The sequence below is a fragment of the Cervus elaphus genome, chromosome 11 (genome assembly GCF_910594005.1).
Source record: "Cervus elaphus chromosome 11, mCerEla1.1, whole genome shotgun sequence".
Taxonomy (NCBI): Eukaryota; Metazoa; Chordata; class Mammalia; order Artiodactyla; family Cervidae; genus Cervus; species Cervus elaphus.
Genome location: NC_057825.1, coordinates 18,321,387 through 18,346,714, shown reverse-complemented (window position 1 = coordinate 18,346,714; position 25,328 = coordinate 18,321,387). Strand labels below are relative to the sequence as shown.

General features: G+C 44.0%; 1 protein-coding gene across 2 annotated transcripts in view; it reads left to right on the top strand.

Annotated features, from left to right (window-relative positions):
* MBOAT2 (membrane bound O-acyltransferase domain containing 2) overlaps positions 1–24,384 on the top strand; it is a 99,669-nt gene extending 75,285 nt beyond the window's left edge. For both annotated transcript variants that reach the window (XM_043917023.1, XM_043917024.1), the window contains exons 5-13: positions 6,077–6,132; positions 6,712–6,766; positions 10,315–10,498; positions 16,046–16,238; positions 16,811–16,914; positions 17,584–17,648; positions 18,913–19,045; positions 19,724–19,875; positions 22,553–24,384. In XM_043917023.1, the coding sequence (XP_043772958.1) occupies positions 6,077–6,132; positions 6,712–6,766; positions 10,315–10,498; positions 16,046–16,238; positions 16,811–16,914; positions 17,584–17,648; positions 18,913–19,045; positions 19,724–19,875; positions 22,553–22,778 (1,168 nt within the window). In that variant the 3' untranslated portion in view covers positions 22,779–24,384. The remainder of the gene's footprint in view (positions 1–6,076; positions 6,133–6,711; positions 6,767–10,314; positions 10,499–16,045; positions 16,239–16,810; positions 16,915–17,583; positions 17,649–18,912; positions 19,046–19,723; positions 19,876–22,552) is intronic.
* The last annotated feature ends 944 nt before the right edge of the window (positions 24,385–25,328 follow it).

Here is a 25,328-nt window from a genome sequence, read left to right as displayed (position 1 = left end):
TTTTCAATTTATTTATTTTTAATTGAAGGATAATTGCTTTACAGTATTGTGTTGGTTTCTGCCATCCATCAACATTTCCCCCTGACTTTATGTTTGTTCACAAAGCAGTGTGGTATAATGATATTTATCAGAGATCTGCAGTGTTCCCTTACGACTCTAAAAAGCTGATCAGTTCAGTTCAGTCGCTCAGTTATGTCTGACTCTTTGCGACCCCATGACAGGGAAGCACGCCAGGCTTCCCTGTCCATCACCAACTCCCAGAGTTTACTCAAACTCACGTCCATTGAGTCGGTGATACCATACAACCATCTCATCCTCTTTCGTCCCCTTCTCCTGCCTTCAGTCTTTCCCTGCATCAGGGTCTTTTTCAGTGAGTCAGCTCTTCACATCAGGTATTGGAGTTTCAGCTTCAACATCAGTCCTTCCTATGAATATTCAGGACTGATTTCCTTTAGGATGGACTGGTTGGATCTCAAAAAGTTGATCCCTGGCCCTCAGAGTCCACGCCGTATGTGCCGGGCCTCGCCTCTCTGCCCCGCCTCATCTGATGCTGCAGCCGCGTAACTGCTTCCGTGCCCCCATGCTGCTGCTTCTACCCACCGGGTTCTCTCTGCCGGGAACACACCTCCCAGCCTGCCCGCACGTCCAACCTCCTGGCTCCTGGAGGCTCAGATGAAGCGGCTCCTGTTCCAGGTGTTTGCCTATAAACTCACTCAGTTTCTCTGCACGTTTCTTCACACGTTCGGCCCTCGACACTTTTCCAGGTAGCTACTCGCGTCCCTGTTGAGCTCCTGCTTCAGAGCAGGTTCCTTCAGGGACAGCACTTAGCAGTTAATTATTGCAGCCGTCCGGTACCTTCTGCTGAGCAGCGGTTCCGGTATCTATTGAACGAGGGTTTTATCAGACATCTGCTGTACCTCGGATACTATTCATGGCCTTTGTCCTGTTGCTGTTTTATTTAATCCACACAGTGGCTTTATTATCCCCATTTTATAGATAAGAATTTGGAGGCTGGGGAGTAAAACAGCTCCCCTGTGTCCACAGTTGATGAGTAGTGGAGTCAGGACGTTTTCTGGTTTGTGCCTGTCCACACCTCTCTGCCCGGTTGTCCAGTCAGCATCTCGCACTGAACTTGCCTGACCCGGACTTCCCAACGCCCCTGCCCTGTTCCTCCTGCATTTCTTCCCAGCCAGCTCCGTCTTTCTGTTCCTTTCCTCTGGTCAAAACCCTTGGTGGCCTCCGGTCTCAAGCCCTGGGGTTCTGATCCACTGTTGAATCATCATCGGGTCCCGCTGTCTTTGCCATCAGAAGACGACTGGGATCACTACGCAGGGTCTGTGCTGTCATCCTGCTCTGAGATGCCATCCTCGCCTGCCTCTTGCCCCCCAGCACCCCACAGCCCTCTCTACCCCGGGGCAAATATACCCATTAACACCTAATGAGCAGCCTGCCTGTTGCCCTCCACGGTCCCCAGTGTCTCTTGGGACTCAGCCCTGTCCTCACAGTCCCTGCGGGAGCCTCCTAACTCTGACCATCCCGACACTTCTGTCTTCAGCATCTGTCCTGTCTTTACTCACCGGCTCCAACCACATCCCCGTCCTCACTAGCCTCCCAGCAGGCCAGGTCAGTCTCAGTGCCCCCCACCCCGGGCAGGGGTGCTGGTGAGCCTGCCTCTGCGGGGCTTGGTCCCTGACTCAACTTCTCCGTGAAGCGTCGCCCCTGGGTGAGGCCAGCCCCCACTGGCGTCCTGGCACTCCCCTCCCCACCCTGTTTTGCTCTTCTGCTCAGCGCAGAGCAGCAGCTGGCACACCGTGTGTTTACCTCTGAGTTCAGTTGTTATCCATCCCTCCCCTGTACACGAACGAGAACCCTGCCTCGTTCACAGCTGTGTCTCCAGCACCTGGCGTCTTATTAGGCGCTCATTAGACGCTTGTTTTCAAAATGAGCAAGTGAAGGGGCTGGCTGGCTGGCTGGATGGCTATCGGAAGCCTTTTCCTCCCCTCTCACAGTGCATTCCTTTGGCTTTAGGTTTGAGGGGTTTTGTTGGTTTCAATGGGTTTTGCTGTTTGCAGACGAGCCCCTGAGTACTTAGACATGCCTGAAAGCGGACAGGCCAGTTTGCTCTGTTATCAGGTCCCTGTATCCTGGTGGCATGCTGACCTTGTATCTAGTGTGTGGGTGTGTGTGTGTATGTGTGTTAGTTGCTCAGTCGTGTCCAACTCTTTGCAACCCCATAGACAGCAGCCCACCAGGCCTCTATGTCCGTGGGATTCTCCAGGCAAGAACACTGGAGTGGATTGCCATTTCCTTCTCTAAAAGGAACTATAGAAAGAAAGAAAGTGAAGTCTGTCAGTTGTGTCTGACTTTGCGACCCCATGGACTGCAGCCCACCAGGCTCCTCCATCCATGGAATTTTCCAGGCAAGAGTACTGGAGTGGGTTGCCATTTCTTTCTCCGCTTGTACCTAGTGGGTGCTCACAGTTGCTTTGTCGCAGTATCCTTAGAGTTTAGCAGTCTCTTAGAGATGACAGAACAATTCAGAAAGAGATTGTTCTTTTTCAGCATCATTCTCTAGTGATGTTTACCTAGAGTTTGAGTTTGACCGCATGGCAGAACCAAATCCTGTAACTCTCACTCATTGTAGAGAAAAAAAGATGGCATGTAAACATTTTAGTTATAATGAAAGTTAATTTGTATCTTTTAAAAAAATTATAAGAAGTCTAGAGTCTCTTTAGTTCTTTACATCAGATGGATATATATATTTTTATATTACCTGAAGCTGTTTTATCAGTTGAGTATTTATTTTAAATAGCTAGATTCCATATTTTTCCAGTTCCAAGTAGAGTGCTGGGGGAGAGTGTCTGTGACTCCACCTCAATCTAGCGAAGTCACTGCGCAGAAGGTACAGGTGGCTCCATCCAGGCCCCTCCTTGCTTGATGGAGGCAGGGAAACCAATTGCTTGCCCTCTCCCATCTGCCTCGCAGCCTCCACCCCAGGGAAACAGGAGAGTCTGGTTCACATAGGGCTGGCCCAGACTTTTTAGGACCAGGAAGGCGATTAAATTTTGAATCCAAAGCAAACAGGTAGTTAAAATGTCAATAAAGGTGTAAGTGAAAACTGTGTGAGTCACTCCAGATTGTCCCCATTCAGGTATTTATGAGCACAATGCACTGTTAGGAAAACCACCCCAGCTGGTCTCTTCGTGAACTGTGGGAGTGTTTTCATTTAGAAGCATCTCCTCTGCACAAGAGGTTCTGTGTGATGGGAGAGGCCAGTCCTCCCTCTTCTGTCCGCTCTGTCTCCTGGTCTCTGTCCTGTGCCTGTTCTGGACTCATCTGGCCACCTTCCCCTCCGCTTGACTCTCCTCATCTCTCATGAGTCTGTCTGTCCTGTGCCAAAATTTTTTTACCTTCATTTATCAAATACTCCTCCACAGTCACTCCGCGATAATTCTGTCTTCTGTCATTTTATTCTCACATTCACCACTCCCTGACCCCAGCCCATGACAGGTTGGACCAGAGGCTGTGGAATGACCACCCCTTTAAAACCAAAGGAAGTGTTCGGGCTTAATGATTATCTGTTAAGGAAACAGTAGGTGATGTGAGACGTTTTTGCAAACCAGTCAGAGCCTTGAGCCCAATTACTTGGCAGGTGGGGCTTCCCAGGTGGCACAGTGGTAGAGAATCCGCCTGCCAGTGCAGGAGACATCAGTTTGATCTCTGGGTCGGGAAGATCTCCTGGAGAAGGAAATGGCAACGCACTCCAGTATTCTTGCCTGGAGAATCCATGGACAGAGGAGCCTGATGGGCTACAGTTCGTGTGGTCCACAAAAGTTGGAGATAGCTCAGCGACTGAATGCATGCATGCACACACACACACGCACACTCAGCAGGTACCGAAGGTGCAGAGGTGAATAGGGCAGAGTTCCTGCTGTTAAGTAGTCCATGAGTTTCGTGGTGATCGAAAAATAAGCCAATAATTACAGAACAGTCTGGTGACTGTTTTCAAGCACAGAGGAGAGTGGACATGAGGGAGGGAGTCTAATCAACTTACATAAGGAGTGATGGATCTTGAGTGGGCACTCAGAAGGTTGGGTTTATGTGGTATTTTAGAAATAGTCACCCAGCACATCTCCTGTGCCAGGCAGTGTGCTCGGCTCTGGAGGGTCAGTGGTGAAAAAGACCATTCGCTCCCTATCACATGAACCTCCTAAAGAATGAAGACAGCTTTTAAAGCCCCTCCGTAACTGGGTAAATGAAGCATCCGTGAGTGTGAGAAATTCTTTGAAGAAAGCAAGCAGGAAGCTAAGATGAAGTGAAAGGTGTGTGTCCCATTTGGGCAGAGGTGACTTCCTGGGGCTACAGCTGCCCACGGGCCTCTTGTGCAAAGTGACTGTTACGCTGAGACTTGAAGCAGGAGATGAGCCGCCCTTGCAGAGCAGCTCCAGGGAGTGTGGTTTGGGTGGAGGCCAGCCTTTGGAGAGAGTGGAGTATTTGTATGTGCTCCGCCTTCTTTTTCTTCTCCTCCTTTGTAATATTTGTTTATCTGTGTATGTTTGGCTGTGGTGAGTCTGCATTGCTTCGCGGGCTGTTCTCTAGTTGTGTCAAGCAGAGCCTGCTCTCTAGTTGTGGAGCACAAGCTTCTCATTGCGAGGACGCTTCTCATTTCGAGGACTTCTCTAGTTGCAGATCACAGGCTTAGTAGTCATGGCACACAGGCTTCGTTGCCATGTGGTATGTGGGATCTTCTCCGGACCGGGGATCAAACCTGTGTCTCCTACACAGCAGGCAGATTCTTTACCACTGAGCCAAACTGGGGAAACCCCGCTTCCATGTTCTTTCCGCCCCTGTGAGGGAGCATAGTTCTTAGACCCAGCAATACAGCCTCGCAGCACCCAGCCCCCCAGCTCAGCTCACTTTCATGAGAGCCTGCACTCTGCACGCCTGGGTCTGCCAGGTGACCAGTGGGCACAATGAGAGCATACATGCAAAAAGCACATATTAATATTTGCCTTTGGGGAACATCTGATACACACGAACTGAGCAGTTTAGTATGTCACTGAGTTGAAAAATAAATTTATTATTTTATTGGTTGTTTTTATGATGTTCTAAGGTGATATGAGAATTAAAATCCAGAGCGAAGGGTATTTTCTTTTTTCCTTTTTGAGCTAAACTATGAAATGAATTTAAGCAGGTGAGAAAAATTATTCTTTTCCCCTGGGAAAATCGAAGTTTCAAGGCATTTTTTATAATCCTCAAAGGCATGTAAACTATCTTCCAAGGTTAAAACGGCAGCTGGCTGTTGAAAGCAGCCTGGGGGAGCATTTGGCTGAGGAATAATCTCCCGAGAGAGAGTGGTGTTCACCTAGGAACGGACTTTGAAGGGAACTGAAGAAGAAGATTCTCTGCTGGTACTTTAAGAGCAGTCGTCCTGTGACAGGGTTTCTATGAGATCTTGTCTGTTAGGTGAGGGGGAGTGACCTGCAAGTTCTTGGGGCCGAGCTCTGTGTATCCCATGCCGGTGGTGGTTCAGTTGCTCAGTCGTGTACCACTCTTTGCGACCCCATGGACTGCAGCACACCCCGCTCCTCCGTCCTCCAGTATCTCCTGGAACTTGCTCAAACTCATGTCTGCTGAGTCGGTGATGCCATCCAACCATCTCATCCTCTGTCGTCCCCTTCTCCTCTTGCCCTCAGTCTTTCCCAGCATCAGGGTCTTTTCCAATGAGTCGGCTCTTGGCATCAGGTAGCCAAAGTATTGGAGCTTCAGGTTCAGCATTATGGGTTGAATTATGCCCTCTTAAAAGATATGTTGAAATCCTATCCCCAGAGGCTCCTGTAGAGGACAACCCTCTTCTTAAAGCAAAGCAGAAAGCCCAGATTCCCTGTCTTCCGTCCCTTCCCCAGACTCAGCAGCCCTGGAGTTCTGTCTTCAGAATCCCTTGGGGTCTCTGTTTATGTTAAAAAAGTTTCAGGATTTTGCAGTCATATAAGCAGAATAAGCTCTTTCATATATCATAAGTATTATTTTAAATTTCTGCTTTTAAAATATTTATTTTTTGTTTTTTTTTTCACAGCCCAATGATGATAATTACCCAGAAGATCACTAGTTTGGCTTATGAAATTCATGATGGTAAGAATTTGGAAATTAATCTTTCATCACTGAAAAAGCCATATTCTAACCACCTTTTGTTTGAGAGATTACCGTAACTTTCTGCTGTTTGTTAGAGGAAGGAAACGGAGGGAGGGAAGACAGGAAAAATACTGAATTCTGCTTTGGCTTCCCTGGTGGTTCAGATGGTAAAGAATCTGCCTGTAATGCAGGAGACATGGGTTTGATCCCTGGGTTGGGAAGATCCCACGGAGAAGGGAATGACTACGCACTCAGTATTTTTGCCTAGAGAATCCCATGGACAGAGGAGCCTGGTGGGCTATAGTCCGTGGGGTCACAAAGAGTTGGACACGACTGAGTGACTAACACTAAGGTTTCTAAAGTGTGCTCATTTTCCTTCACTGTTTATTCTTAATTTTGCATTCAGTTCAGTGACAAAGCCTGTGCTATAATGAGAAAGAAAGGGACCAGTTATACCAGTTATACCAAAATTGGGATTTTGGCATGAATTTCAAATGAGGAAAGTGATGCAAGGGAAGAAGTACGCTTCTTTTCTTGGGAGAAAGCATAACTGATAAATTGTCTGTTTTTATTTCTCAGGGATGTTTCGGAAGGATGAAGAGCTGACTCCGTCACAGAGGGGGTTAGCGGTCAGGTACATGCCTATAAATCGTCTCCTGCCAAGGTCCCCGCTGTCTCTGCCAGGACACCTGTGTACTCAAGGCCAAGGCTGACTTGTCCTCCTCTAGGCTCTTATTTCACGGGAACCAAACCTTGCTGCCTCTGCAGCAAGTCTGGCTGGGCTAGGCCTGCCTTCATAGGCACCCACTGAATACTGTGTGCACCTCCTGTGTACCATATCCTGACTCCTGAGAGGCTCTGAGTTCCCCCGAAGATAGGAAGTCTGCATGGTCTTCATGTAGTAATTATGAGTAATAATTGCAGCTACCATTTGTAAACCGATGACTTGATAGCAGGTCCTAGGCTGCAATATGTTAAAACAGCACAAAGATGTTGTGTTTTGAAATAATGAAGAACCAGCAGAATATTCACCTTGCTATTTGAGAAATTCCTTCTGCAATAGGCTGCTATGTCATTTATTGTGGTCCCCTATGGATTCATCTAAGGACTAAATTTCTTGGCGAGGCCTGCCTTAATCCAATATAATTAGAAATAAGGTACTCATTTTACTTGAAGAAAAGCATCCTGCAAGCATCTTGTTTCCTGTAAATCTGGGACTAGTATATGCATGGCTGTCAAACAAAGGGGATCGTGTAGTAGGAGGTCCTGCCTGAAGTGCTCACCTTTGATCCCAGGTTGTATGTCTTGAGAATCTTCTTATACTTTCCCCATCTTTAAAATTACTCTCTTTTGATGTTCACTACAGCCAGTCTTTATAGATCAGTAAATATGCAGTTGAATTTATTTGTTTGGTGAGAGGTTAGCTTGATCTGAGCTCTTTGATCCGTATGAGTCCTTGTCCATCCCAGGAACTGCTCATTAATAGACACTCAGCCTTGGTCTCCGCTTTCCCTCCCAGGTGGCCGCCTGCAAGATCCCAGAGCTGGTTAAATTCAACTCTCTGCTTGTCTGAGCAGTGGAAGGAGGCAGAGAGGACTCCTTTCAGATTTGCTACCCAAACGTAAAATCACAGAGCTCATTGTTGCCCACAGTTCTCTCATACATTTCCACGCACAGTTGATAGCAAATCAATGTTTATGGAATGAAAAATGAGTCTTCCATTGATACCATAATTAGAGTATTACAGTTATGCTCAGTTCAAATTTTAATTGCATGTGTTATAGTTATCAGCTTCTTTCCTAACATGACTTGTCGTTTGATATGACAGTTGAGCCAGAAATGACTTCAGCAAGTTTAATAGATCAGAATTATCTCCCGTCCTTCCAAATTGTGATACATTGTTGGATGTGGTAAGATGAGCTACGGCTTAGATAACTTGGTGTTGTTCTGGTCTTGAAATAAGCAGTGTGGAAAATAAGGCTCTGTTGCTGGTGCATAACGGGCTGTTTGCAGCTTTGTGATGACGGGGCACTTGTGCTATGTGTGAGGTGGTGATAAAGTCTCTATCTCGGCCCAACATGGGAAGAACTATGAAGGAAAATCTGCCAGAAACACCTTGCTCTCATCACTTTTGAGCCCTCAAGAAAAAGTGCTTAAGGTTCTAAGCACTTTGAAATGTAGAAAGGTGGCTCAGTGGTAAAGAATCTGCCTGCCAGGCAAGAGTGGGTTCAATAACCTGGGTTGGGAGGATCCCCTAGAGAAGGAAACGGCAACCCACTACAGTGTTCTTGCCTGGGAAATCCCATGGACAGAGGAGCCTGGAGGGCTGTAGTCCATGGGTCACAAAAGAATTGCACATGACTGAGTGACTAAACAACAACAACAACAAAATGTAGAAAAATTTAAAAGGCATTTTGAGAAAGTGGTGAACTAGCTGAGTGTCAGGTGGACCAGAGCACTGTTTTCTCTACGTTTTATTTTTATAAAAACATTTATGAGGAGGTTCCGTTGGCTCCTCTTGGCCATAGAGAGTGTTTGCATATTTTTTTTAGGAGATCACGTGTCATCTTAGAGAGGCAGATGGGGCTATAACATGTTTAAGAGCCCCCTTATCATCCCCAGCTGTAGCTGCTCTTTTATTTGTGGTGGTTTATAGTTGTCATTGAATGGCAGACTTGACAGATGGAGCTGTTTTTTTTTTTTTAATATATATATATATATATTTTTATTTGGCTGTGGTGGGTCTTCGTTGCAGCATGTGGGATCTCTAGTTGTGGTCCAGGGACTTAGTTGCTCCATGGCATGTGGGATCTTAGTTCAATCCTTGGCCAGGGACTGAACCCTCATCCCCTGCATTGCAAGGCAGATTCTTAACCCTGGACCACCAGGTAAGTCCCGGAGGTGGTTTTGAGGTATAAAAAATACACACTTCTGATGCATTTTCATAGTGTCCTGTGTTACTGGTTTTCTCCGGGTTTCCTGCATTTGAGGGCTAGAAACGCTTGGTAAACTGTAGATACCATGTGCCATTTGGACAGACCTGAGAGCAACTGAATTAAAAATGTTGGGAGACATCCTTGACTCCTTTCTCCCTTGCTCCCCACCCCCATCCATCAGCAGACCCCAGGGCTGTGCTGCCAGGCTGTACTCAGACGCTGTCCCCCGCATGGATCCAGGCCCATCACCTCCCCCTGGATCCCACATCCTCCTGCCTGGTGGCCCCTCCTCCACCCTCCTCTATCCATACACAGGGGCTCGAGGGGTTCTTTTGAAAACATAGGTATTGAAAACCCTACTGTAGTAGAGAAGGGAATGGCAACCCACTCCAGTAGTCTTACTTGAGAAATCCCATGGACAGAGGAGCCCAGTGGGCTACAGTCCAAGGGGTTGCAAAGAGTTGCAAAGTGACTGAGCCCCTACACCACCACCACAACCACCACTGTAGTTTTTCAGCACATTCTGAATAAAATCTGAAGCTCCCACCATGGCTTGTAAGGCAGGCCCTGTGTTCCCCACCTCGGCGTACTGACACCCGTCCCACCTGCCTCCCCAGTTCAGCGCCTCCAACTGCACTGGCCTCCCTGCAGCTGGACCTGCCCCGGCTCTTTGCTCCCTATGCCTGGAGTCCTGGTCCTGGACATTCACACGACTCCCTTACTCATCTTCTGATCAGAGAAGCCTTCCTGGCTTCTTAATAAAATGCCCCCTTCCCCTTGTAGCACTTAGCTGTCTGAAATTACTTTGTTTTTTATTGTTGATTTTCTGCCGCTGTTGCATAAGTTCTCTGAAAGCAAAATCCCCCTGTGGTATTTACTGCTGTGTCTCTAGACCCGGGAGCATGGGCACACATAGATTTGTTAAGCAAGTGAGTGAGTGAGTGACTAATAAGAGATTAATCTTCTGCCCTATCTTGTCCACCTTGCCTTTGTTTCATGAGAAAATCAGATAGAAACCATTTGCCATGGCTCATAAAGACCCGGATGGAAATTCTTTTCTCCAGAAACACCACTGATCATTCCTTCATCCTGAACCTTTAGATTCTTATTGTTTGGAGGCAGATGAAAATCACAGCTTGCTTTATTTTGGAAATGGTAGGAGGAGTTGAGGTTGGAGCTGATCACTCCTGTTTGGTTTTCACAAAGCAAACGTCTGTCTTACACATAGTGTGTCTCTTTGTTGCAGGCGCATGCCCAGTCTTTTGGAGTATTTAAGTTACAACTGTAACTTCATGGGTATCCTGGCAGGCCCACTCTGCTCTTACAAAGACTACATCACTTTCATCGAAGGCAGATCATACCATATGACGCAGTCAGGTGAAAATGGGAAAGAAGAGATACAGTACGAAAGGACAGAGCCATCACCAAATGTAAGACCCGGAGATTCGTCTGCAGCATTTCTAGCATGTATTGATTAGCCTTGTTTATTTCAGGAGACCAGTGTTGTTATCTTTTTCTTTTAAAAAAAAAGATACCCATCTTTTTCTTTAAAAACATTTTTCAAGGTAAATGACTCCATGTAGTACCTAGTGGTGACGCCTTGAAGAAGTACAACCATGATTAAAGAACAAAAGTAAGGTTACCTGTGAAGTGAGGAAATGCTTTATAGTCATGGAGTGTTTTACAGGAAAAGCCTTATGAAAGGCCACTCTCCTTCAGGTTCTGCACACCATAAATAAGAGGTTATTGACAACAGCATATCTCACAGTTTGAATATACTTTAAATTAGAATTCCAAGGGAATTCCCTGGTGGTCCAGTGGTTAGGACTCTTCACTTTTGCTGCCAAGGGCCCAGGTTCAGTCCCTGGTCAGGGAACTAAGATCCTACAAGCCATGTGGGTCTGGCCAAAGAAACAAAACCAAATAAATGTGTCTAACGATAAATTCCATATGTACATAGTTCACACAGTCAAACAATGGGAGTTATTTACAGATCACTCAAAGACAGTAGAAAACTCTTTGTGTTACGAGTGGGGTGGGGAGACTCTTTGAATGCCAGGTAGGTCAGTCAGGTCCCCAGTGGCCCGTTTGCTGGGGGCCTCCCGGTTGTCTTCAGCTGCATTAGTTAAGGTACAGGTTTGGCTGCTGAGCCAAGGACCAAAATGACAGTGATTTAAACAAGGGGGAAGTTGTGTTCTCCTCTCACTTGACATCTCATGTGTCCGTGGTCCATGGATAACAGGACAGCTCCATGGGCTGGAGCTCCAAGTACTCCCAGGTTTGCCATCCGTAGGGTGTTTCCCTCAACTCCAGGGTCTAAGATGTTCACCACAGAAGTTATCCATGTTACTCGTGACCACATAGCTACACTCAGCTGCAGAGGAGACTATGACGTGTGACTTCAGCATGTCCAAACAGAAAATCCTTCACTGTGTAAGAAGCAGGCTCCAGGGAACCCCTGTCAGTCTCTCCTGTGATGTCTGTAGGTGTTTTCTCTGGGGCTGTTTGAGTTCTTGAGTGAAGACTTCTGTCTTCTGCCGTGGGTGTCCACACTTGACTGCTGGTCCCTGGAGCTGGGCACTGAGTGAAGGGGGGCGGGGGGTGGGTGGGCGCTGAAGGGTATCACGTCTCAGGATGCATCAGCCACGTCTCCACATTCATTCCAGCCCTGCTGTGGACCTGCGTCCCTAAGCCTGGTTCTTCTCTAGTGAGGCTTCCCTGAGGGTTAACTTCTGACCTCCTGCCAGCATGGGGGAGGGGTTGTCCACCTGCTCAGCGGGAGACCGTGGGAACTGGGGGTTATATCTGCCTTCCCAGCTTTAGGCCCCCTCACCCCCTGCCTTTCCAGGTTCCTAATCCCACATTGGCTCAGCTGTTTAAGCTGGGTGTGTGCGCCAGCTGGTATTTGAGGTCAGATAAGTTTTCATTCCAATCCCTAAGAAAGGCAATCCCAAAGAATGCTCAAACTACTGCACAATTGCACTCATCTCACATGCTAGTAAAGTAATGCTCAAAATTCTCCAAGCCAGGCTTCAGCAGTACGTGAACCATGAACTTCCAGATGTTTTAGAAAAGGCAGAGGATCCAGAGATCAAATTGCCAACATCCGCTGGATCATCAAAAAAGCAAGAGAGTTCCAAAAAACATTTATTTCTGCTTTATTGACTACGCCAAAGCCTTTGACTGTGTGGATCACAATAAACTGTGGAAAATTATGAAAGAGATGGGAATACAAGACCACCTGACCTGCCTCTTGAGAAACCTGTATGTAGGTCAGGAAGCAACAGTTCGAACTGGACATGGAACAACAGACTGGTTCCAAATAGGAAAAGGAGTACGTCAAGGCTGTATATTGTCACCCTGCTTATTTAACTTATATGCAGAGTATATCATAAGAAGTGCTGGGCTGAAAGAAGCACAAGCTGGAATCAAGATTGCCGGGAGAAATATCAGTAACCTCAGATATGCAGATGACACCACCCTTATGGCAGAAAGTGAAGAAGAACTAAAGAGCCTCTTGATGAAAGTGAAAAAGGAGAGGGAAAAAGTTGGCTTAAAGCTTAACATTCAGAAAACTAAGATCATGGCATCTGGTCCCATCACTTCATGGGAAATAGATGGGGAAACAGTGGAAACAGTGTTAGACTTTATATTTTTTGGCTCCAAAATCACTGCAGATGATGATTGCAGCCATGAAATTAAAAGACTCTTACTCCTTGAAAGGAAAGTTATGACCAACCTAGAGAGCATATTAAAAAGCAGAGACATTACTTTGCCAACAAAGGTCTGTCTGGTCAAGGCTATGGTTTTTCCAGTGGTCATGTGTGGATGTGAGAGGTGGACTGTGAAGCTGAGCGCCGAAAAATTGATGCTTTTGAACTGTGGTGTTGGAGAAGACTCTTGAGAGTCCCTTGGACTGCAAGGAGATCCAACCAGTCCATCCTGAAGGAGATCAGTCCTGGGTGTTCATTGTACGGACTGATGCTGAAGCTGAAACTCCAGTACTTTGGCCACGTCATGCGAAGAATTGACTCATTGGAAAAGACCCTGATGCTGGGAGGGATTGGGGGCAGAAGGAGAAGGGGATGACAGAGGATGAGATGGTTGGATGGCCTCAGCGACTCAATGGACATGGGTTTGAGTAAACTCCGGGAGTTGGTGATGGACAGGGAGGCCTGGAGTGCTGCAATTCATGGGGTTGCAAAGAGTCAGACACGACTGAACTGAATTGAACTGATGTTACTTTAGGGTTTCCCAGGTGGCTCAGTGGTAAAGAACAGGCCTGCCAATGCAGGTGACGTGGGTTCAATGCCTGGGTCAGGAAGATCCCTTGAAGGAGGAAGTGGCAACCCACTCCAATACTCTTGCTGGAAAATCCCATGGACGGAGGAGCCCGGTGGGCCACAGTCCATGGGGTTGCAAAGAGTCAGTCGTGACTGAGCACGAGCATGCAACAACTTCTGTTACGTTAACTGTTTTTAAACTGAGACCTAGAAACTAGGGTGTGTAGTCGAAGGGCCATGGTATTTCTGATTATGTTACTAAAAGGATATATCCAATATTTAGGTTCGTGTGTGAGGTCATTTGGTTCATCTCACTTCATTTATGATTGTAATTTTCCTCTAATTACCTGCTGCAAATCTCTTTCTATTCAGATGTGTAGCTTAGGTATTTTGGAGGTGGAGGGTGAAGGAAAGGTAGCCTTACTTTCCTAGAGAAAGCTTTGAAAGACGACCAGGAAAAGGAGAATAAGAACAGCTGCAGCAAAGAGCCCTTGACCGTCCAGCATCTCCTGACAAGAGCAGCCCGAGAATGAATAAAGCTTTTTTTGTGCAGGAATAAAGTTCAGGAATCTGGCACATGCTCTCACTCTTGCCTTTGAGCCTTGCTTTTGGCCCCCTTACAGAAAGTGTTAAATAAGTGTTTATCTGCGAATTATTGCAGTTAATTGGAATATTATTTGATCCCTGTGTGGGACACTAATCCAAGTATTTTGTTTCATTGTTTTATCTGGATCCGGCCTCTTCTTTTGTCTACTTCTTTCTTTTCCTCTGTAGCCTGTAGAATCTCCTTTATATAGAATCAGATTGAAATAGTCTGGCCTCCTGAAAACACAAAAACGCCATGAGTTGGGTTCTGTCGAGGTAATTTAACCTTACCAGAAAAAAGTAAAGGTCAGCCTTTTCTTTCCATCAGAATCTTTTGTATAGATCTTTTGTTTTCTTGGTTGTATTGCTCTTTTAGTTCTGTCATCTTGAACAAAATTGCATAAAAGAACTTTCAGGTTTAAAGAAATGTAAAAGTTGTTTATTGTAAAAATAGTTTCCATGAAATACCTAGAACTTGGAAACTAGGGAAAAGGCATAGTGGAAAAAAATAAGCCGTGTGTGTGTGTGATCATATAAAAATCTCTACCCACTCCAACATAAACCACTGCAGGATCCTCTATGACCCACCTCCCAGAATATTGGAAATAAAAGCAAAAATAAACAAATGGGACCTAATTAAAATTAAAAGCTTCTGCACAACAAAGGAAACTATAAGCAAGGTGAAAAGACAGCCTTCAGAATGGGAGAAAATAATAGCAAATGAAGCAGTGGACAAAGAATTAATCTCAAAAATATACAAGCAACTCCTGCAACTCAATTCCAGAAAAATAAACGACCTAATCAAAAAGTGGGCTAAAGAACTAAACAGACATTTCTCCAAAGAAGACATAGAGATGGCTAACATCTTTTCATGTGAAAAGATGCTTAACATCACTCATTATCAGAGAAATGCAAATCAAAACCACAATGAGATATCGTTTCACGCCAGTCAGAATGGCTGCTATCCAAAAATCTACAAGCAATAAATGCTGGAGAGGGTGTGGAGAAAAGGGAACCCTCTTACACTGTTGGTGGGAATGCAAACTAGTACAGCCACTATGGAGAACAGTGTGGAGATTCCTTAAAACACTGGAAATAGAACGGCCATATGACCCAGCAATCCCACTTCTGGCCATATACACTGAGGAAACCAGAATTGAGAGAGACAGGTGTACCCCAATGTTCATTGCAGCACTGTTTATAATAGCCAGGACATGGAAGTAACCTAGATGTCCATCAGCAGATGAATGGATAAGAAAGCTGTGGTACATATACACAATGGAATATTACTCAGCCATTAAAAAGAATACATTTGGATCAGTTTTAATGAGGTGGATGAAACTGGAGCCAGAGTGAAGTAAGCCAGAAAGAAAAACACCAGTACAGTATACTAACGCATATATATGGGATTTAGAAAGATGGTAACAATAACCCTGTATGTGAGACAGCAAAAGAGACAAAGATGTATAGAACAGTCTTTTGGACTCAGTGGGAAAGGGCAAGAGCGGACGATATGGGAGAATGGCATTGAAACATATAAATTATCATATGTGAACCAAATCGCCAGTCCAGGCTCAATGCATGAGACAGGGTGCTCGGGGCTGGTGCACTGGGATGACCCAGAGGGATGAGATGGGGAGGGAGGTGGGATGGATTTCAGGATGGGGAACACATGTACACCCATGGTGGATTCAAGTCAGTGTATGGCAAAACCAATACAATATTGTAAAGTAAAAATAAATAAATAAAACGGGGTGGAGGGGAATCTCTACCCAAACTTATTAATGGTAACATTTTTACATAATCATCGTGTATACCTGTGTTTGCTTTTAGATTATTATTATTTTTTTTTAATTACTGAAAGTCCTGCAAATACAAATTGGGGTTTCTGGTGTCATTTGAGCCATGACCCAGAGGTAGACATAAGGCTTCATGTATTCAAACTGTGAGACAGTGAAGGCTTTAAATGCTGAGCATGACAGAGTTCAGGATTTTGACTGAGTTATACAGGGTTAGTAACTATATTCAGAGTGAGTCATCTGGCGATAATACCTGGAAGGAAGAAAAAGGAGTATGGATTAGGTTTATGACGACTTGTCTTGCTTTCAGGTCGCAGTTATTCAGAAACTCTTAGTCTGTGGACTTTCCTTACTGTTCCACTTGACCATCTCTAAGATGTTACCCGTGGAGTACAACATTGATGAACATTTTCAGGCCACAGCTTCATGGCCGACAAAGGTGATCTATCTCTACGTCTCTCTTTTGGCTGCCAGACCCAAGTACTATTTTGCATGGACGTTAGGTAAGTAACGTGTGAACAGGCTTTGCATTAGCATTGGACATGTCAGTAGCCAGGAGGGTGCCCTCTTGAGGATGTGTAGTTCAGGACCAATGAGGAAAAACTAGGGTCGTCTGTGCAGGAGAAACAGACCTCACAGTTGATGTCCTGTGTATATGGACTGATCCTGAAAACTGTTGAGAAGTACTGGTCACTCAGTTGTGTCTGACTCTTGGCGACCCCATGGACTGTAGCCCCTCCAGGCTCCTCTTTCCATGAGATTTCCCAGGCAAGAATACTGGAGTGAGTAGCTATTCCCTTCTCCCAGGGATCTTCCCGACCCAGGGATCGGAACCCAGGTCTCCTGCATTTCAGGGAGATTCTTTACCGTCTGAGCCACCAGGGAAGCCCTAAAAACTGTTAGATCCTAAAAGCTGGATCAAGGCCCATTTATTATAATATCAGATAAAAATGAGAATAAATCCACTTTATTTAAGAGTTAAAGGGCATAGTCTATGATAACATATGTCTTCTGGGGCAGCATGGCAGTTTGTTACACAGATTCATAACGCTTCCTTTTCCCTTGTGTCTCGCAGCCGACGCCATCAACAATGCAGCGGGCTTTGGATTCAGAGGTTATGACAAAAATGGAGCCGCCCATTGGGACCTAATTTCCAATCTGAGGATCAAGCAAATAGAGGTTAGTGCATCATCAAGCAGTCAGTCACCGTAGGATTCTTAAGTGGCATAACTTGCTTTCGTAGATTACAGCATGATGTTCCAAGAACGGTGCTGAAAGATTTGTAACAATAATGCTCACTCTTTCACTCCGCTAGTATTTGTCGGTCATCAGCTGCGTGCCCCAGGCCATGGGGATCTGGTGAATAAGATCGGTACCATCTGGGCCCAAACCCAGTGGGGGTTACAGAGAAACAGAAAGACTGGGTGTGATCAGAGAGGCAGAGCAGTCCAGCTTGGACTAGTGGCCCAGGGAAGGTGTCCTGGAGGAAATGATGCCGTAGGCTGAGTTTTCAGTAGGAGGCAGCCAGGCACTCCAGTCAAGGGCGGCAGCCCGAGGTGGGGGGCAGGGTTGTGGCCCTTGTTGTTACCTAGCAGTACTGACAGGTGAGGCTGGAGGAATAGAGGCCCTGCTGAGCACAGTCTTAGAGGCCTGAGTGAGGGGCTGGGAAGGTAGGAAGATGTGCAGGCCACTCCTCCCGGGGAGCAGGTCCAGAGGGCCCGAGATTCCCGGAAGTGGGATAGGGGAGGAGCTGAAGGAGGTGAGGGCACGGGGTGGGGCTGTGCCAGAGGTGGGGCGTCCAGGCTGTGCCCAGTGACCGGCCACTGCTGCTCATTCATTGTTTTTCAGATGTCAACAAGTTTCAAGATGTTTCTCGATAATTGGAATATTCAGACAGCTCTTTGGCTCAAAAGGTAAGCTCCTTCCAGAACCGTCTTCAGCTGTGCTTTGGCCTCTGGGTCTTGAGACTGAGCTTCACTGGGTTCACATTCTTGATTAGATTAAATTAAATGAACGCTATGACTTTGTGTTAACCGGGAAACACACTTACTGTCCTCCAAAGCAGGGTGGTACCAAGCCTGAGAACTGTTTAGCCTTAAGTCCTAATGTAGCTACCACAGACCTCTCCACTTGCCTTGAAAGGTGCCCACCAAGGTCTGAAATCGCCAGTACATCCCTCATTTATGGGAGATTTGACCAAACAAAAGTGACTACATAGCCACCATATGTATGCATTAGTTTTTCCACAATAGTTAAAATATTCCAGTACAATAGACTTTTATATATTGGGTGCAGGATCTGAAGACTGAAACTCTGCAGCTGGAGTTCAAGGTCTTGTTAGAAACACGGCAGAGTGATCTCCACATGCTGGTCCTTGTAGTGAGGATGACGATGGGGGGAGGTGGGGAGAAGAGGCACTTGAGTTAAGAATCATAAAGAGGAGGTTGTCCCGTGCACAGGGGGAAGACAGGACTGACTACAGAAGGCAAATTTAGGACAGTGCATAGAAACTCCCAGGGGTCCTGTCTCCTTGTTCCCGATGGGATACTACCAGGTTTTGAGTTTATTTCATATAACGCTGCTCCTGTGATAGGGGGACTCTAAGCACCATTCTCTGTAATGCCCTTTATTTATGACAAATAATGACCTTTACCTCTTGAAATACCCAAAATATACTCTCGTCACTTCATGGTACCTTGAAGTCTCCCCAGTGGCTGCACATTTTCTGAGCTAATTGTTATTTTATTTTTGTTGTTATATTTTAAATTTCATACCTTAGGAAAATCTCATTTTCATGTACATTCTCCATCTGTGACAGGAAGACTTTTAAGCACAGCCTGGTTCCCAGTAGAGTACAGTTGTTGGATCAATTGAAAGTCCTAAATGTTAGTGAAGAAAATAATAAAATAATGTAAGATAAGAGTAACTTTTATATTTATTGAAGTTTTTCTGTACATAGTATAGACTCCCCATACACTAGAAATGATCATTTTGGTGATACCAATAAGAAGACAAAAGTGAAAAATCTTTTTATAAACCTCATAGTAGCCATAACCTCCCTGAGGCTAATGGCCAAGCTAAGTTGTGGTGGTTTTCCTAAATCCTAACTGGGACTGAAAGAATGATGGTCGTGGGCTTGACAGGCTTCTTATCACTCATGTGTGTCGTGGTTTCCAGGGTGTGTTACGAGCGTGCCTCCTTGAGTCCCACCACCCAGACCTTCTTCCTCTCTGCCATCTGGCATGGGGTGTACCCGGGCTATTACCTGACCTTTCTCACTGGAGTGCTGATGACGCTGGTGGCCCGAGCTGTGAGTATGGGGGACGCCTTCTCGTCCTGCAGGGCCAGTCACAAGGACTGGGGGCGGAGGCTGCCCGCCCACTGAGCAGCCTCGCTGCTTTGTCCGGGCCAGCCCTGAGCTTCAGTGGGTGCGCCTGGCACGCGTGCTGAGTGAGGTAGATAGGCCCCACCCACACTCGGTTCATCTGAGAGGAAGGCCCAGCAAAGTGAAACACGGAAAAGCGAGGTGCGCCCGTTCTGCAGGTTACACGGCAGCGTTTCAGGAGCTCTAATGGCAGTCCACTCCAGTGTTCTCGCCTGGAGAATCCCAGCGTCTGTGGGGTCGCACAGAGTCGGACACGACTGAAGCGACTTAGCAGCAGCAAGCAATTGTTAACTTTGGGGGGAAGCTTTTAATTTTGTTACAATTTCAAATCCACAGAAAAGTTGTAAAGAAGCTCCTCTGTGCTCTTCACCCAGATTCACACATTTTGCCCACATGCTTCACCATGCTCTTTCCATAGTTATTATACCTATTGATAGGTGTATTAGTTTTCTCTGAACCAGCTTTGCCCATAGTAACAGTACCATTTTAGATGCCCAGCAGCAGTGTATGAGAATTATATCTATTCCACATCTTTGAAACAGTTGATGAAGTCTGTATGATTCCATAAGCATTGTTAAAGATGAACATTTCTGTTTATTTCAGGTGAGAAATAACTTTAGACATTATTTCATCGAACCTCCCCAGCTGAAATTTTTGTACGATGTTATAACATGGATAGCAACTCAGATAGCAATAAGTTACACAGTTGTGCCATTTGTCCTTCTTTCTGTAAAACCTTCACTCATGTTTTACAGGTAAGTGTTAACTCTTAACAAATGTGCCATTGGAAATTTGTAAACAAATTTTATTGAAATATAGTTGATTTACAATTTGTGTTAGTTTCAGATGTATACCAAAGGTTTTCATGAATATATAGGGATGTGTGTGTATATACATATATATATATATATATATACACACTTTTTAAGATTGTTTTCCATTATAGGTTATTACAAGATATTGAGTATGTTTTCCATTATAGGTTATTACAAGATATTGAGTATAGTTCCCTGTGCTATATAGGAGGTCCCTATTGGTTATCTATTTTATACATAGTAGTGTCTGTATTTTCATTCCAGCCTCCTAATTTATTTCTCCCCTGTACCCTTTTCCCTTAGGTAACCAACCATAGGTTTGCTTTCTGTGTTTGTGAATTGATTCCTGTTTTGTAAATATCAATAAGTTCATTTGTATCATATTTTGAAATTTAGGAAAGTTTCTTGCTTTTAGGTAGAATAGAAAAACAGAACCCAACTTATTTCCTGCAGTTAAGTGCCTTGTCAGTTTACTTTTACATCTTAAACCTAGCCATCTCAAGTTTATTTATGGAATGATTAACACCGTTCAGACTTGAGATGAGAGTGTGATTTCGAGGACTGTCACCTGGGTACTTGCTGCTTCAGATCTCTCAGAAGTTTCACTGGAAAGTGCAGCTCTTCTTTCTACACTTGGACATGAACGACATGGTTGTGGTGATCATTTCATGACATAAAACAGATCGAATCATTGTGTTGCACACCTGAAGCTAATAGCGTTACTTGTCAGTTATTTCTCAATTTAACAGAAAGAGAGAGACACCAGGCTAGCTTTGGCCCACGGGCCAAGGTTGCTCAGCCCCGCTCGAGAGCCAAGGGTGGTGAGAGCCCCCTGCTTGAGAGCCAGGGTTTGGGGGTTTGTACGTTACAGCAGATGCTTACGAGTCACTGGAGATATTTTAGGGGCGGAAGTAAATACTGGGTTGGCCAAAAAGTTCATTCAGGTTTTTCAAATGAACTTTTTTGGCCAAGACAGTATATCCTCTGATAGTCACCCGAAGCTATTAATAAAGTCCATGGACCAAGAGTTTAGGCTATCAGACTGCTAACTTCAAAAGAAAAGGAAAACCTATAGAAGATGAACAATAAAGAATATGATGATGAAAAAAAAAAGAATATGATGAAGTAGTTAAAAAAGTATAGCTTGTTCTTTATAACAAATTATTAATTCTCTTAATTTCTTCAATCAAAAGATAATCAATTACTTAAATTTCACTGTGGGTTCCCTTTTCACTCTTACAGTTCATTGGTACATTGTCAGCTCTTGTTGATGTTGTTTAGTCGCTCAGTTGTGCCTGTCTCTGTCATCCCATGGGCTGTAGCCCATCAGACTTCTCTGTTCATGGGATTTCCCAGACAGGAATAATGGAGTGGGTTGCCATTTCCTTCTCTAGAGGAATTATTGTCATCTCTACATGATAGAAATTATTATTTTGAATTCCATATTTTATCTATTTATCTTCTCTCCCTCACCCACCAAATTCCCCTCCGCCGTATTAGATAGTGATCTGCCTGAGATCAAAAGCTTTATTCTTTCATAAATTCTTTATTACCCTAGCATTTAGAATGACAGCAAGAGTATATGGTCACAGAATTATTGAATTGAATATGATAAAGAGTCATACAGGAAGACATAAGTAACTCCTGCTAAAGTTTCCATTTTAGCAGATTTATTACATATATTTAAATGTGATTGAGCTATTTATTGGATATTCTGTCTCAGGAACATTGAGATTTACAGCTATAGAAGCAGTAGGTCACATTGGTTTATATTTAATTTGAGGCATGATACTTCTAATAATATTTTTAATAATGTGACCTTTATTTTGTGACAGTAACCATCAAAAAGCTATATTGCTTATCAGTTACATTACTGGGCTTCCCTGATAGCTCAGTTGGTAAAGAATCCGCGTGCAATGCAGGAGACCCTGGTTCGATTCCTGGGTTAGGAAGATCCACTGGAGAAGGCTACCCACTCCAGTATTCTTGGGCTTCCCTTGTGGCTCAGCTGGTAAAGATTCTGCCCACAATGCGGGAGACCTGGGTTCAATCCCTGGGTTGGGAAGATCCCTTGGAGAAGAAAAGGCTACTCATTCCAGTATTCTGGCCTGGAGAATTCCACGGACTATATAGTCCATGGGGTCGCAAAAAGCCTGACCTGACTGAGTGACTTTCACAACAACAGCATGACGTCACTGGAATACTTGTAACTTAATTAGGGACAGTATGTAGCAGGCAGGGCTTTTACTGTGTCTTTACCACCTCTGTTCTTTACTCAATATTTGACTCTGCAGATTTGAGAGATATTTTCAGATCTCTGCAGCTATTAATAAGTAAATTTTTATTTTTGTTTTATTTAGTTCTGGCCTTAGGACCCTTAGAAAGGAATGTAATATGATGTCTAGTATCACGCTTGTAATTGGCCTAGGTGTGTACAGTGCTTTATAAATACCCACAGGCATATATGATTTGAGTTTCATCTAAGGGGGATTGTTCTAGAATAATGTAACAAATATACACATCCTAAGGGGCTTGGGACAGTTGTGACAGATGTCAAATTAGGTCTTGTTAATTATCAGAATCTAATAAAGTAAACTTTTCCTTTTTTTTCTTTTAGCTCCTGGTATTACAGCCTTCACTTTGCTGGTATCTTAGTATTATTGTTGTTGCCAGCGAAAAAAAAACAAAAAGGAAAGAGTACACATGAAAACGTTCAGCTGTCACGATCCAAAAAGTTTGATGAAAGAGAAAATTCTTTGGGACAGAATAGTTTTTTCACAACAAACAATGTTTGCAATCAGAATCAAGAAATAGCTTCTAGACATTCATCATTAAAGCAATGATGAGGAAAGCACTCTGATGGCTATTTTCTGTATGTTAAGGGGAACCAATCAAGGGGTCTGTGTCTGTTGGGGAAGAGATCACATGGGGGGAAATCAGCCGGTTTTAGGTAGGGAATTCCCTGTATACCAGCTTGGAAATGGAGCGAAATACCCCTCCCATGCCATGTCCTGGTGGGCCACGCCTTATCAAAAAATATTTCCATTATTTCAGTGGGCACTCAGGACCTCAGCATATGTCCATAGAGTCATATGTGTGCCCTGTTGCTGAATGTACGCTGTATGTCCCAAGGCACTGAAGAGAGGGAAAAATAATCATGTCACTCTGGATGACTGAGAAAAATTAACTTCTCCAAATGAATGTCTTGCCTTAAACCCTCTATTTCCTAAACTGTTGTTTCCTAAATGGTATTTTCAAGTGTGGCACTGTGCGAACATTCTTTCACTATTTGATATTGTGTGTTGCACAGGAATTCCAGAAGAATTTGAACAGGATTATTTTAAGATTGTGGATACTTTAAAATGCAATAAACATCACAGTATTTGAAGGGTTTTCCTAAAGTTTCTCAGATGACTACAGTATGTAGTAGAACTGTAAGCAGTGGCGGATGCCAAATTGTAGGTAGTTTATTTTCCTGCAGAATTTGATCACCCTGTGTCAGACAGAGAACCCTCAAGGAAGGACTCCTTAAACATAATGAAAGGTTGGTGATGTAATATTTTAAGCTTATTCTTCTTCTTCAAAAAAGAGAGAAGATGACAAACACAAGAAGGCAGGCATGGATGAAGCGCTGCACCCGGCCCATAGCACCTGTGTGCATACGTACACCTGCATGTGGCAGGGGTCCAAGGCTCAGTGGAAGTGCTCTTCACCCCTCTTTACCTGAGTTCTTTGTGATCCTGTAAGACACAAAAGTTTAATAACTTGATAATCACGTTGGATTTTTAAGAAATGTATCAGACATAAGTTATATAGAGTTATAAAAGGATAATGAAAGTAATAGCAGGAGATTGCTTGAAGGCTTTGAAAGAGACATCATTGAGTGAAATTACTGTCTAGCGAATCACTTTTTTAATCCTTGAACAGTTGAATTTGTATTTGGTTATGTTTTACGGAAATGGAAACTTAGAAGTCATTCGGTCTGAGCCCCCCTTGTAGAGAACAATATAAATTAATTTCCAAACTCTTTTAACTTCTCCGGTGAAAGTTTTACCGTTAACTCTCGTTAACGGGTTTCAGATTCTTGAAGCAGAAAATGTGCTTTTTATCTTACAGGTCGTTTTCACCATAATTCACTTCGCCTTCAGTGGCTGGTTCCTCCTTTGATCCCACAGTCTTATGATGCTGCGGCAGTGGAAGCAGAGGAGAGGGTTGTGGTGCCAGCTTGGTATCAGGGTTCTGGTGGCCCAGGGTGATGAATAATGGGCCAACAGGGAGAGGATGGGCAGGGTCTTCTGACTTCACTTTTCTGTGATCCTTCTTTTGTGGAATTTATTTCTTTTTTGCCTTAAATTTTTAAATTTAAATGCAAATTGCCTATCTATGATGAGTCTCTTTTTTTTTTTCCGTCATTAATAAATTTGCAAATGAAAGTTAACAACAGAACAATTCTTTGGCTTAAGCTGTGTAGTATTTCATTTTAAGACTAAAGGAAAAGGAAATGTGCTTGGAACTTCTGAGGTCTAATCAGCAAAAACACCTTCCTAGAACTTTAGCAATAACCTTGTCTTTGTTGATATGAAATGTTTTTATTTTTCTAAAGGTAATTTTTTTCCCCCACCTGATGAGGTTAGTTAGCCATGCCCTGTTACCTCCTGGGAAAGGATGGATGGCTAAATAAATTTTCTGTTTTCCCACACACATGAATTTAGGTGAACTGTAGAATGTGAGAGGCTGGAAAAGAGTAATCATGAAAAGTATCTGCTCCCTCCACCCCAACCCCATACCATGCCTCCTCCATTAAATGCTGCAGAGAATCTGATCACTAGTAAGAAAAATTAAACAAATTTAGAGATTAAAAGACAAGTCTAGGCATGTCATAAATGAAAACAAGAAAGTATAATAAAAGATCTTTTTGTTCAGCCTGCCTAGTCATTAACAAATAATCATGATTTAGTTCTATTATCTGATTATATTTTATTTTTCAGCCTGTAAACTTAGTATCACTCTTAGCTATTTTTTTGCTCAGTGAATGTTATCATAGCACTACCATCTAGAAAGCAAGGTGACAGTCCGACTGATTTCCATCCCCCTGGATTATCTAGATTTTTGTTTCTGTATGACATGGGTTTTTGAATAGCTTTTCTTTAATTTTGGCGAAATTTTGATTGTTAAGTATGCAATCTAGAAGACAAACTAAAGAATTCTGATTCTCAGCTTGACCTTCCTCCTTAAGAAGAGACTTTTTGTGCTCTATAAATTGAATATATCTACTTGAAGTGTTGTAAGGGTTAATACTTCTAATTATGGTAGAAGAATTGAAAACTGGATTATCTCTACTATGTTAAAGAGATTCATTGTAATATATAATTGCTTCTTTTTTAATCAACAGG